Below are 14,583 nucleotides of genomic sequence, written 5' to 3' on the forward strand. Positions count from 1 at the left end.
TTAGAGAAACACGACATATTTGTTCTAATTTACTTTTTAAAACAATCTAGTGTTTTCCATTTTTCCCCCTAAAAATGTGTTATTTTTTTACATTTTCCAACTCAGAGTTACAAATACAGTAATTCTTGGTGTAATACAGATAAAAGGGACCACACCTTGCCTTACATGAGCATTGGCATCATACCCCATTCACAAAGGCAGTGCACCAGGCAATGAGCCAGAAAAGCCAAATCCTAATCTTGGCACTGACAGCCAAAGGCAAGAAAGTCACTTCACCCATCAGCCTCAGTCTCCCTTTCTGTAAGATGGGGATAATGTTGTTTATGTATCTACTGGGAAAATGTATGGCAAGGTTTAATCAGTATTTGTACATCAATTGGAAGATGAAAAGCGCTACATGCATGATAAATCAACAAAGCTAAACATTCATTCAGAAAATCTTCATACAACATACAGCAAAAGGAGAGCTTAGTATCATATCAAATTTGTAGTGAAAGACTTCATTGCACTTTGGAATTCATCCATCTTTGAGAGGAAGAGAGGTTAAGACAAAAAAGCAGGAAGAGGACTTCATTAGTTGAAATTACACATCACAGGCCAAATGAATCCCTGGTGCAGTACCACTGAATTTGATTCCAAGACTCCAAAGAACCTGCTGTTGCCAAACAAAATAATATACATAGAAACCACACAGACAGGTTTCATACCATTTGCTTATTATACCTGTTTGTGTGGTATTTTGCAGGTACAGCCATGTTTCAGTCTCAGTTTAATTACTTTTTTCTCTGCACATCAAAGGCATTAGCTATTAAACAGAGTTTTATAAATCTATTCCTGACAGCACCATGCAGCTATCCCCACTACAAAGAAAACAGCAACAACTTAACATGTCATTGTATTTACAGACTTCTCTCTGAAATGCAATTCTAGCTGAGAAAGTGACTTTTTAAAAATGATCATTTCTCACCTTTTCATTCTCCAGGTCCATCATCTTCTGTGTCAGTGCAGCTTCTGTTCCCTCTATTTGTTTTAGCCACTATATGAACACGGCAGGAACAAGAGGAATAGAAAAAGATGAGAAAACAGCCTTTGGAAGAGCGTTATTGAAAGTGATGTAAGTTAATTTGTTGATAAGAGTGCCAACTGCATGCTTCACCCATCCCCACCCCCATTAACTGTTCAGCTTTTTCAAACTACAGATAAATAAATGAGGAGGAGGGAACTGGGAAGACTAATTATGAGTGGGGGCTGATCCTTCCCCCTCTAAAGGCCTATGTTCAAATGTGATTGGGGTCAAGAAAGCAAAATTAGATGATGGTTTCACCCTTGCTACTCCCCAGGCCCATTTGTCCACATCACAAACCCACCATATGGTGTCAGGGCCCAACCTTGCAATCCTTTCTTATGGTAACTTAAACCAGTGGGAGTATTTGCTTGAGCAAGGATTGCAGAATCCATCCTTTATTTGGCACAATTCACAGCATTTGCTGGGAGCAAGCTCGTTACTAGAACGAGAGGGGCTTTGAAGGTGAACAGGGGCATGTGCAAGAATTTAAATTTGACCGCTTTTGGAGGGGCAGGTTCTGTGCCCCCACCCCAGCTCTGGGGCCAGAAGAGCTTGTCCTCCTCACTGCAGGCCCAGGGCTGGAGGAGTTCTGTGTCCCTGCTTGCTCCTGCCCCACTTGGGCACTGCCCTGGAAATGAAGATTAAGATGGGTAGGGAGAACTGTATGAAGAAATTCATGCAGTGGCTACCATCTGATCAATCTCTCATTATTATGCTTTAAAAAACGTGACCAAAATGAAAAGAAGAATGGTCGTTCCATTCCAACTGTAAGACGATACACAGAGGAAACCACAGTTTTGTGCCTTGAATATTACTGATGGCTAAGAGCATGCTAACATTCAGCTTTACGGGTTGTCAGGACGGATGAGAATTCTCATTCTTGGTCATGGTTTTATTTTATTTCATTTCTTCACTGGGTTACAGGACTCCTTACAGCACAGTCTCGATAATTTTTTTTCGGTAGGGTCAGTTCCCACTGAAGTCAGTAGGAGCTTCACCATTGACTTTAGCAGGAGCAAGGTTGGGCACTTAGAATATTAAGTAGAAGAACTTTGGGGAGAGTGATGAGTCTTTGTTAACTTTTGTTTAAATAGCTTGATTTAAGTCTGATATGTGATGTGATTTAGGGGTCTATTGATATTTAAGGACAGACATTGGGCCAATAAAACATTACCTCACCCAGCTCTGTCCTATATATACATACAGACACACTAAGATGCCATATGTTTTTAGCTGATAGTCATTTCTTTCCTCACTACCTGGTAAGACCTAACTACAGAATTCTGCATTTTCCTGCTAGCACCTGAGATCAGTAACACCTAAGCATTCACCATGCATGTGGTGTTTGCCTAATTAACATGGTAAAGAAGGAGTCAATGGACTGAATGATTGGATTTGGTAATTAGAGCAACTCAAACGATTTACACTTGTGACAGGATCAGAAGCAAACTGTTTGTACAGTAAAAAGGAGGGGGAAAATCTGATTTAAATGGCTCTGTGATTGAAATCCAAGATATCTATGATTGTAATATGCTTCCACAGATACATTTTAACATGTAGAAACTTGAGCGAGTTACAGATGCCTCCATGTATTAGGAGGATTTTCTCGTGCAGGAGTGGGCAAACTACAGCCCAGGGGCTGCATCCGGCCCTCCAGATGTTTTAATCCTGCTATTGAGCTTCAGCTGGGAAGCAGGGTCTGGGGCTTGCCCCACTCTACACAGCTCCCAGAAGCAGCAGCATGTCCCCCCTCTGGCTCCTATGCGTAAGGGCAGTGGGGGGTTCCGCACACTGCCCCCACCCAAGCACTACCCCCACAGCTCCCATTGGCTGGGAACTGCGGCCAATGGGAGCTGCAGGAGCAGTGCCTGCAGACAGGGCAGCATGCAGAGCCGCCTGGCCACGCCTTCGTGTAGGAGCCAGAGTAGAGACATGCTACTGATTCTGGGAGCTGCTTGAGGTAAGTGCCGCATGGAGCTGGCACCTCTGACCCCCTCCCACATCCCAACCCCCTGCCCCAGCCCTGATCCCTTTCCTGCCCTCTGAACCCCTCGGTCCCAGCCCGGAGCATCCTCCCGCACCCTGAACTCCTAATTTCTGGCCCCACCCCAGAGCCTGCACTCCCAGCTGGAGCCCTCACCCCCTCCCACACACCAACCCCCAATTTTGTGAGCATTCACGGCCCACCATACAATTTCCATAGCCAGATGTGGCCCTTGGGCCAAAAAGTTTGCCCACCCCTGGTCTAGTGGATAGGATATGGAGCGACTTGGGTTCAATTTAATCTGCCTCATGCCTCAGTTCCCCATCAGTAAAATGGGAATAATACTTCCCTGCCTCACAGGTGCACTATGTGGATTAATTCATTACTAAGTTTTAGTCATTGATTGATTGTGAGGCACTCAGGCTACAGAGGTGTAAAAGTACATAGACAGACTCTCACGTTAAAATCAGACAACCTGTATGTTAGTTAGAAGGACAGAACCAAACACTTCTCCTTTTTGAACAAGCTGATTAAACAGTAAGACTACCACAGAAGTCCTCCTCTGGTCAGCTGAGGACTGACAGAAGTACTGTCAATAGGAATAGTTCTTATGAGGTAACCAAAATTAGATTTTTTGCAGAGGAGGTGTAAAAGATACCTGCTATTTTCAGAACTTTGAAGCCACTTTTGTAATTTCTTTTTCTATTGTTATATAGGATTTCCCATATTGACAAACTCAGTTTATTTTTAGAGGCAGGATTGCTGTGATTGGACACTAATGGAAATAACCTGCAAGAGGTCACTAAGCTTCTATATGAGAGGGCTAGCTTGCATGACCTTTACTCTCTCAAATAGTCCCATTGATTTCAGTGACACTACTCTGGTGAATATGAACCAGCTTGAGTTCAGCCCTTAATGCTTGCGTAATTTTGCTCTTCCTTTTGTCTACTGATCTAGCCTTTTACCATCTATTTTTCTCATTAGAGTTTAAGATCTATGATTGCCTGTTATAACACAGTGACAGCTACAATATTTGTAATGATTTATTCAGTTTTATTTTGCTTACACAAATAACTTGGTTGAATCATTAATCAATTAATTTGAATGGTGGAGTTTTCATGCTAGACTTCCATTCTGAAGTTCAGAAATGGACCTGTTCAGGTCTAGATATAAACCTATCAATGGCAGACTTATTGGGATGGGGCCTCTTCAGTAGAAAGGAAATGACTTCCTTCCTAGCCAATTTAAATGGAATTATTATTGGTCATTATTACATTCGCTCTACTAATGATGTAAGTGGAGAGCAAGTTCTACAGTCACATGGAAGCAGGTGACTTGTCTAATTTATCTGTCCTGTGGATAATATTTTTGGTCATATCCTATGACAATGTGGAACCAGTGAAGATCACATTTACTAAAAGAAAGTTATTCCCTCTTGGACCTCTCCCTTCTTCTTTCACTTGTAAGTATCAGGAGATCATAATAATCTGCTCTGTTTGATCACAGATCTGTTACTGAATGACATGGACAATTATGACACAAGAAGGAAAAGGCAGCAGGTTAAATCGTGTGTGTGTGTGTGTGTGTGTGTGTGTGTGTGTGTGTGTGTGATCATACCAGTGATTCTCAGCTTGAGAACTACAACTATTATTTGAGTGATAAACGGTTTGTTATATTACATTTCAGTTGTCTGATGGCTACAACTGGTTTTTAAGACTCTGGGGAAATGGAGTTGCTATTTTCCAAGACCAATTGACTGTTTATATTTTTATGCTACTGAAGACTACCAGGCATCCTAATTGGGAGATAAATATTCTTTAGCAAGGAATTTAGAAACCTCTCCACTTAATACACAGCAGCACAAACCAGCTGCACTGTACTAGCTCAGTGATGTCCCAGGAGAGGACCAAGCCCTAACAACAGAAATACTGAATCATGTTTTCATAATTCTATCTTCCCCGTGTGGCACAAGAAGGGAGATAACAAGAGATGAAGGCAATTTTCAAAAGTGCTTGAAGTGTGAGATCCAAGAGGTAAACATCATGCAAGTTAAGGTTATAATGAATTTCTCACTAACACGTTGTTAGGTAAAGGAAAGAGTGGGAAGTTAAAGGGCAGTATGTATTTTTAGACCATTTGAGAGATATACATTTGTGGCTGCGTAATGGAAATATATTGGAGCTAATTTTTCAAAAACTAGCAGCCTGTGTCCTTACAAAATAATGCACAGGTGGCACATGAAAGGAGCAATCCTGTGAGGGGCTGAGAACTTTCTTTTTCTACTGACTTCCATCGTAGAGGCCGGTGTTGAGCTCACTCCAGGAGGTTTTCAGAACCTTGGAGGAGTGGGCCCAGAACAGGTCTTCATCGTAACCCTGCAAAGCACTGAGAACCTCCAGTGATGTGCTGAGCACCCTCAATTCCTCAAAAGGTCACTGGTATTTCCCAGATTAGGTTTTTTAATCCAAAAGTATTTTACAGCTTTGTCTTAATGGCAACGTCTCCGGAGGAAGTTTTCATTTTTAAAGTTATATTTTAAATGTTTGAATGTATGTTCGGGCCCTCCACAAGCACAATCCCAATAAAGCCATGGGTTATGATGCCTCCATGCTCCCATCCATGTTAATTTAACAGAAAGGCCATGCGTCACTGACAAATCATGCTTCCAGTTCTAGGATGGTATGCTCAGTGTTTATGCAAACAAAAATCTTTACTGAAATCTACCTTTTCACAGAGGGAAAGTACAGTTCCAGCTTGGATTATTGCAACCTGTTCTTCATTTCTCAAATTCTAAAATACAAAAAAGTTGCAACTGTATTTCACATTGGACTGTAAATCCATTCTTCAAAACTAGTGAGATCGATTCTGATTTTATTGTATGTATCACAGAGCATTGGCTCTCTTTATTTTTAAAAAAAACAAGCACAGAAAATATCCAGTGATTACAAATAATAAAGCTAAAGTAAGTGAATACAGTCCCCACACTTGTTAGTTCACTGCATCATTCTCACCATGCCTTGCAAAAAGAGCGTGGTCTAGGCTGGTCTCATTCCAGTGATTTTTTTAAAATGGGAAAAATATCAATTCTTTGGACTGCCGTTCTAATGCAAAAAAATCTTGCACTGAAGCCAAGGGAGCATTGACAAATTAGACCCGCTATTGAACAGAGAAACAGAGTGCTTTGAAAGTACTTTTGGATCTCACTGCATAGAATAGAATCTAGAACCAACCCTCAAACTTTGTGGATCAGACTCAAGCTATGGCAAAATCTTTCCTGTCTAAAGTACTTCTAGGGCACCCATTGTTGTAGAATCTAAACGTCTGTGTTACTATTTCAGGGAATCAATATAGAAAAATTAGTTAACTTATTTCCTACTCTTAATTTTGTTCTAGCCTTTATTATACCATGTCTTGTGCATTCCCCATGCCACAACTTTTAGTGCCTCTCATCAGTGGCCCATATCTGTCCTGAAAAACACAGATGTGACTCCCATTGAAGTCAATTCCCATTGAAGGGATTGCATCTATGCTGGCAAAAATGGGTCCTAACGTTTGGTATTGTATATCAAATATAGCCATAAAAAGTCCCTTAATGTATATTTGCTGGCATGCCATTCCATGGGAATAATTGAAATAAAGAAAATTGTTACCCCATTATCTCCAAGGATATCAAGCTTCTTCATAAGTTCAGAAATATTCACATCCTGGAAAATATTTTTAACATTCGTTGTTCATAAAGGAGAAAACACATCATTAGATACTATTTTTTTACATGGCCCTTATGCACCTTTGCATGCAAGAAGACTCCAGAAGCTGAATGTTAGTTTTGCATCACAATGACACACATGCTATTGTTATGTTTACAGTGGATCAAATAGTACTCTCAGTTATATCCAGCAACCTGGGTGTAAACAAGGACAGAATATGTCTTAGCACATTTAGGTTTATCAATTCACTGAAATGTTGAAATTGGGTAACAGGCTTAGAAAAAGACCTGGTTTGAAGAGAAAAAAGTGCAGCAGATTGGGCTATTGACGTTTGTGGGACTAGTGTGAGGCTAAAGAGAGCATGAATTGGCCCATAAAGTAACTAATAACTAATGATCTTTAAATTTAATTTGTTTTAACACGACATGGTCACATTTCGGACTTCTAGTGGCAGGAATAATGTCTGTGACTGTCCCACTAGCCTACCCATGATTACAGAAGCCACCAAAGAAGTGTGACTTTGATCTTTATTAAGGCCCATTGATTACCTTTGAAACCCCTCACGCAGCTAGTTTTCTCTGTACAAAAAAACAAAATCTACTTCCTCTCTTCCTTCCTACACTCTCACATCACACAAAAGAAGAAACAAAAGAAACCCTCCTAATTAGATACCCAGTCTTATTCATTGAAATCAATAGGAAAACTTCCACTGATACACCAGGAGCAGTAATGGACCCTGAATGCCCAAATCTTTACAGAATTGAGAACCCTCAACTCCCATTGATATTAGGGGGAGCTGATAGTGCTCCACATCTCATGAGAAATGTCAAGCACTTTGCAGAATTGTGTTTTATACAACTATTTTCACTACTTATAGTATGTAAAAATGCTGCTTTGTATCTGTATATTGTGCAATCACATTGAGGGGATAACATTGAACACCAAATTTTGTGCCACATTAGCTACTCTTGCCTCAAACTTACAAAATGTATAGATGTTGATTATTTATTTTATTATATGCTCATCTTGGGCCTGATCTGAAGTGAACATAAAGTCAAATCAAACATACGAAGTCTACTAAGATCATTGCACCATGGTTGATGACATCTCACCAGGCATTGTGTAATGAAGTTCCCAGATCGGGATCGATCCTGCAAATGCATGGATCTCAGGGGTAGTGCCACAGGAAACACCAGAAAGGACGGCCAGATTGTGGTGAGACGGTGACATTTTGCACATAGTTAAGCTACTTTTTGCTTAAGATTTGACACTCACAGCACATATAGGAATACCTCTAGCTGCTCCTAGTCTGCCCGGAAAAGGGGCCAGGTTTCTGACCCATATAGTGGTACAGGTAGTACACTGGTTTGATAGATCCTGAACTTTGTCTCAGCGCAAAGATTTTGTGTGTGTCCATAAGCAAGAAATGGACTTCAATCAGCAGGTGGCGAGATCAATGGGAAAAGGTCCCATTGAGTTGAATGGACTTTGTATCATGTTCCTTACACTCCAAGGCTCTTATTCAGCAAAAAAACAAACACATTACTTCACTGAGACTTACACAGGTGCTTAAGTGCTTTGCTGAATTAGGTCCTCCTAAATACATTATATGGATCATAACCGATGATGGAAAAGGTGCCACTTTTCTGACTGCAACTGTACATTCAGTATTGAATAAATGTGGAACTGTAGGACAAATCAACTAATCATATCATACAATTATGTTCTTCCCTGCCATATATTTTTTACAGTTTAGTTTAAGCTACTTCTACATATCTCAAGTGACTGGCCTTCATTTCCTTTGGAGGAAGAACACTTGACAGTCTAGGAGACCTCTTTCCTCTGCTATTCATCCTAAACCCTTCTTTTCTCAGAACTTGATCATATCTTTGTCTCCGCAGAAGAAAAATATTTCTTACATCTGAATCGTTGCTGTACTTTCTAAGGTAACTGTGATTTAAAGTGTTCATATGAGTAGTGGGGTGTTTCTGTTAATGCTCCTGGTTAGCCAACCATTGCAAGAGCTAATGAAGCCACATCTACCTTTATTCCTTCCTGTTGACAGAACAGTTGAAGTGCACTTCCATTGTTTTCAGGGAAGGTGGTTATATGGAGGTTAAATGCCGGTGACCTTCGTTCTCTCTCCTGAGGAAAGATTTCGTTTAAAAAACAATATATGTGATTATACAATAAGGTCAGTTTCTTTCCGACTACCCCAAGTTATTCAAGACAAACCTAAATTTACTGATATTAAGAAATCCATAGATCCCTATTTGCAGTCAAAGCACAAAGTTTTCAGGCTCTTCAATGCCCTTTAAGGTTTTGTTGCAATTTGAGCACTGAAGTCCTGATTCGACAATAGGATCCATGCAAGCAGAGCCTCTGCAACATTGAAAGTAACAAGGCTCCACATGGATACACAGGTCCACTTGTAGGGATCCAACTGTAGGGATGGGTGACTTAGACAGTCCTCTAAAGTATTTCATGTTAGATGGAATCTTTTATTTAATCTATTGCTTTCATGAGCAAATAATAACTATTGTGAAGAGGCTACAGAACAAAATATCAAACAGTGTCAAATCATATTAAGACCTTGAGGAGATTGTGTCTATTCTGAAATGACATGCATTTTTGTTCTGAAAACTTTCAGTAATAAAGCTAAGTGTTAACCACAGTAAACCAGCAATGAAGTTAGCTAAACCTTACAGTTCGGCATTTTAATTCCTCAAGCCCAGCAATTGACTACTCACCCCAGTTTTGTGTAATACATTCTACTTTCCGTTTACCATTTTCTGTGCCAAGAAGAAATCCTTTCACGTACACTACCTCTAAAATTATAACATTTTAAATATATTCAGCACATTTCATGCACTTCTTCAAAATACTGATCCATTATTTCAGTGGAATAGCTGTATTCCTACTTTCAGCATTGCGGGTCTTTTGTTAAATTTCGATGTGCTTGTGAAAGTGGCTGGATTGAAAGATCTGGAAGCTGAAGCTCTAGGCCTTATTCTAAATAGTAACTGTGCTGAAACCAGTGGAATTACATCAGTGTAAATTAGATTAAAATCACCCCGCATCTCCTATTCACAAAACAGAGGTAGCATGGGCAGTGGTTCTAGCTTCCCCACAACTCCCTGCAGAAGAGCATTGGCTCTGTTCTGCAGAGATAAATTTAGTGAAGGAACAGTTCAGTTTCCATGCCCATTCCATCCAAAGCTTGGCTTCCAAAACTACAAATGAGGGAAAGTTTGTTAGTTGATTTGTGAGATGGACACTTGTTCTTCGGCAAAAGGGCTGCAACCACGGTGTCATTTCACAGATTACTAAAGGATAATGAGCAACAGAGAGTCCTGTGGCATCTGTAAGACTAAGAGATGTATTGGAGCATAAGCTTTCGTGGGTGAATGCTACATCTCTTAGGGTACGTCTTCACTACCGGCTGTATCGGCGGGTAGCAATCGATTTCTCGGGGATCGATATATCGCGTCTCATCTAGATGTGATATATCGATCCTCGAACACGCTCCTGTTGACTCCGGAACTCCACCAACGCGGATGGCGGTAGCGGAGTCAACGGGGAGCCACGGACGTCGATCCTGCGCCGTGAGGACGGTAGGTAACTTGATCTCAGATACTTCGACTTCAGCTACGTTATTCACGTAGCTGAAGCTGCGTATCTTAGATTGATTCCCTCCCCTAGTGTAGACCAGCCCTTAGTCTTAAAGGTGCCACAGGACTCTCTGTTGCTTTTTACAGATCCAAACTAACACGGCTACCCCTCTGATACCAAAGGATAATGAGTTGGTTAATGAATTTGAAGCTGCAACCAAGAGGTGAAAGACTCTGTTTGACATTACCTTTCTCCTTGTGCACTGTCTCCTAAAAAGTTTTTTTTCCTACTTATTAGTCCAATTTTTAAATAGAGCCATGTCAGTAAGTGAGCTTGATGATTTAATACATATACAGAAGCAGGGATTCGATCCTAAATTGACCTAATTTAAAATGAAATCAAAGTTTAATCTTTTGGCAAATTAAACTTGTCATTATTTGCCTGTGCTAAATGATAGACAATTGACCCTGTTTTCTAATCCACCCTAATTTTCATCTGAAAGAATTTAGTTTATCACTATGCATGAAAATACTTTCACCAACAGCTGCATAATTTTGCTAACGCAATCACTCTGTAATTTTTGTGTCTATGCACTTGTCCATCAGTGAGAGATTTCTTTTGCCGCTTTATTTGTAATTTAATGAAAATCCTTCAGTTGTTATTCAGTAAATAGGTACTCAACAAGGATAATAAACACATTGTACTGTGGAACAGTTCAGTTTTCCTTTAATTCTTTAGTTAAATGTAGGATGTTCTTATCCTAAACATGCTTTGAAGAGTTTATTTTTAAAGATGTAATATGCACCAGGTTACTTTTACCAAAAATACGTAAATTTTGGAAAACTGTTTGTTAAATTAGCTGCAAATTTTATCTAACTTGTTCTGTATTTTAATTTAAAGTTGCTTAATAAAGTATACAGAATACAAGTTACTTTGCATTTTTAATTTTCCAGAATGACTAGTCAGATACTAATCTCTCAAATGCATAATCTGTATTACATGCTATGGACATCAGACTATACAGATGGTAAAATAAAATGATAAAATAAAAGATTTTAAGACGAGTAAAAGATTAAAAGCAGAATGACTACATAGCATGATGAAAATAAGATTTTCATCTTCACCATGGAGGTTATACATGCCAAGGATTTTGGTGAAATGAACCAGATGAAGAAAATTATGCAACAGTAACACTGAGTGTTTTGTAGAGTTTATTCTAAAATGTAAACGGTGTTAAAATGTTGATGGCCTTTTCAAACTCGATATGCTTGTTATCAGTTAATGTGACAGTGTGACAATGCATCACACCCATATTGTAACAAAAGTTTAGCATACCATTCCCTATGGTCCCATCTGCGAGGTGGTGAGCACCATCCATTCCCATAGAAATTATAGGCCCTATGTCAGAACTACTTTAATAAATAGCCTATTATTCCATTTACTTAAAGGAAAGTATTTGTGAAAGAAGCTTGCTCTGAAGAACAATTACTTTCACTTGCACAATTTATATTTGTGCCTCACACTTATAATTTGCAGTTCTGATTGTAAGATTTGACTTTCTGACATTTATGAATGTCTCATCCATGTTCTATATCAGCAGAGAAGAGACTTCAGGTAAGTTAAATTCTTTTTAAAATGTGCTAAGAAAATGTGCTCTTTTAAGTTTGTTTTATTTATATTAGTGCTGTCCATTTGAAAATTAGCTTAATTAAAAACAATTACAGGTTGATGTGATGGAGGTGTCAGATCCTCAGACTTCCTTGCATGCAAGATGTGAGAAGATGTGTTAATTGAAACAATGCCAACCAACCAAGTCTGTAGTATGCATACCAAGTGAATTCACATGCAGGAAAGGTGTAGTTATGGAAATGAAATAAATAAAAAAGGCAAAATATTGCAAAACAAAATATTTTATTAGGTGCAAAACAAACTATATGCAGTATATATTAGCTATTTTACATCTTCATAAAAATTAGTGAGCATTCTCTCCAAAACATATTAAGGCAGTGGTATTCATTTTCAGAATTCAAACTTACAGCATTTAAAAAACACCTAAAATATTTCCACCTTATACATGCACCAGTGCACTTTACGTGAATTTCAACTTGGGTTCAAACACAATTTCTGCTCCATTTGAGAGTTTACAACTGAGAGAATCTCTTACTTCAAGTTCGAGCACTCTGAATTCTAACAGCTCATTCTGGTCTTTTGCATCCTGCATCTCGTTCTTCAGCTGATTCTCTTCCAGCTCCATTTTGTAAATCTAAGATATAATAAAATATCACAACACTAAGCTATGGAAAAAGCGGTGTATTCAGTTAAGTGCATTGATTCTTGACACTTAGAAGAAGAAATTAAATCCTCAGCAAAGAATCCCTTATTAAAATAGTAGCAAGAGTTAAACTGTAAGTAAAAAAAACTCGGGGCCCAAAATTCCTTACCAAGTTCCGAATCCAGGAAACATATATGCATGTTCTTTACTTTATGCATCTTAGTATCACCATTAGAGCGGATCTGATTGCTCATGTGCATAAAGTTAAGCACATAAGTGAATGTTTATAAGATCAGGGTCTAAGGCAAAACTTTCACTGACTTCAAGGAAGGACCACACGGTTAGATGGCTGGGCCCCAAGTCTTGGGAATGAAGACGGAGCATCACATTAGGAAGCACTTTACAGGCTCATGAACAGACACAAATTGCTCACTGAGAGTGGATAATGATTATCCTTGCCTGGAAATTTCATGAGACAAGTCTACATGAAGCCATTTTGGAAGCAGATATCAGAAGCTGTGTATAGACTGCAACTAAAGGAAAAAAATGAATGTTGAACTTACTCGTTGAACTTACTTTTAACAACTCACTCAATAACACTGGGTTAGAAGTGAAGAGTATTTAAACCCAAGTGGTCTGTTCATATTTACTTTGCACCACTTTTTAATGTCATAGTGCTTGCACTTAGTTCTTTAAATCTTCCCAACACTAACTAAATAACATTCACAACACCCCTGTGAGGTTGGTAGGCAAGTATTTACAGCCTCCATTTTACATAATTTGCTGAAAGCCATGCAGCAAATTGAGAGCCATTGTTACGATTCAGGACTTCCTGGCTCTCAGTGATGTGCTCAGGGCAAAAAATATAATGTTGCTTTCCTATGGCCTCATCTTGGGAGGTGCTGAGTGCTCTCAACACCTTACAGGGTCAGGTACTTAACTCTTTATAGTCAAATCAGATTTCTTCTCAGGCCTAATGATAATTCTCCAATGTTGTGCTTTGAGGCTGTAAGCTATTTAAACAACAGCAAAATGGAATGTCACAAGTGCATTACAGACCCTTTTCCTGAGTCCAACTAAAAGCATTCTTAATACTGTCTGACCTTCTCATTGATATGAAAACAAGAGGGTATATGACAGTGCTTATAACATCAATAAAGTATAATTCTAGCTGTAGTTCTTTAGTCGTGGATCTTTCTTTGGCTCTCTTATTTCTATTGAATTAATGATTTTAACTCACTAATTAAGAGGCCTCATTCTCTGAGGTACTGAGTGCCCCCAACTCTCTCACTAAAGTCCATGGAGGGTATTCAGCACCTGGAAGAAGTCACTCAGCATCTCAGGCCCTAAATGGCTATTTTCTATTCTTTAAAACATCAAATAATACAATTTAAAGTGATCATTATTGCTTGAAAAACTTGGTTCTGCATTTTTTAAATCAAATTAAAACCAGTTATCCTATTCAACAGAGAACAAATTAAGTGGTACTGACAATAATCTGAACTGTTTCTCCAATTTTGCTATATATATTTTTTTTGGCAAAGCCCAGCTACCATTCCTTTATTACTATTGCTTTATATTTATATTGTGGTGGAAATTCAACTTAATTGAGTCTCGCTGAGCTAGAGATTTTACAAACATATATTTCATAATAACCCTTTCCCCCCCTAAAATGCCATAGAATTGTGAGCTCTTTTATCTCAGACTCTCAATGTAACATTTTTTGGACAGGAAAAAAAAAAGTTAATTTTACCTTAACACTTCAACACTTAGCACATCAGTTTCCTTTGAAGAGTAGAGATTAGATAGTACCTAGATTCTGAACACATACCTTTTCTAACAACTCCTGGTTTGTTCTGATAAGGAGCTGCTTTTCTTCTATCCATTTGGAATCCTGTGGGAGAAATGTAAAAAAACACCACACCTATTTTTTCAACAAAGA

General features: G+C 38.9%; 1 protein-coding gene across 4 annotated transcripts in view; it reads right to left on the minus strand.

Annotated features, from left to right (window-relative positions):
- JAKMIP1 (janus kinase and microtubule interacting protein 1) overlaps nt 1-14,583 on the minus strand; it is a 265,410-nt gene that overhangs the window by 45,237 nt on the left and 205,590 nt on the right. For 3 of the 4 annotated variants that reach the window (XM_050947695.1, XM_050947697.1, XM_050947696.1), the window contains 2 exons: nt 14,473-14,535; nt 12,264-12,632 (listed from right to left, as the gene is read on the minus strand). In XM_050947695.1, the coding sequence (XP_050803652.1) occupies nt 12,459-12,632; nt 14,473-14,535 (237 nt within the window). In that variant the 3' untranslated portion in view covers nt 12,264-12,458. Of the gene's footprint in view, nt 1-967; nt 1,037-5,774; nt 5,841-6,700; nt 6,755-8,800; nt 8,903-12,263; nt 12,633-14,472; nt 14,536-14,583 lie in introns of those variants that run through there. The other variant, XM_050947698.1, reaches the window with a different exon arrangement.

Source organism: Gopherus flavomarginatus, chromosome 3, assembly GCF_025201925.1.
Source record: "Gopherus flavomarginatus isolate rGopFla2 chromosome 3, rGopFla2.mat.asm, whole genome shotgun sequence".
Classification (NCBI taxonomy): domain Eukaryota; kingdom Metazoa; phylum Chordata; order Testudines; family Testudinidae; genus Gopherus; species Gopherus flavomarginatus.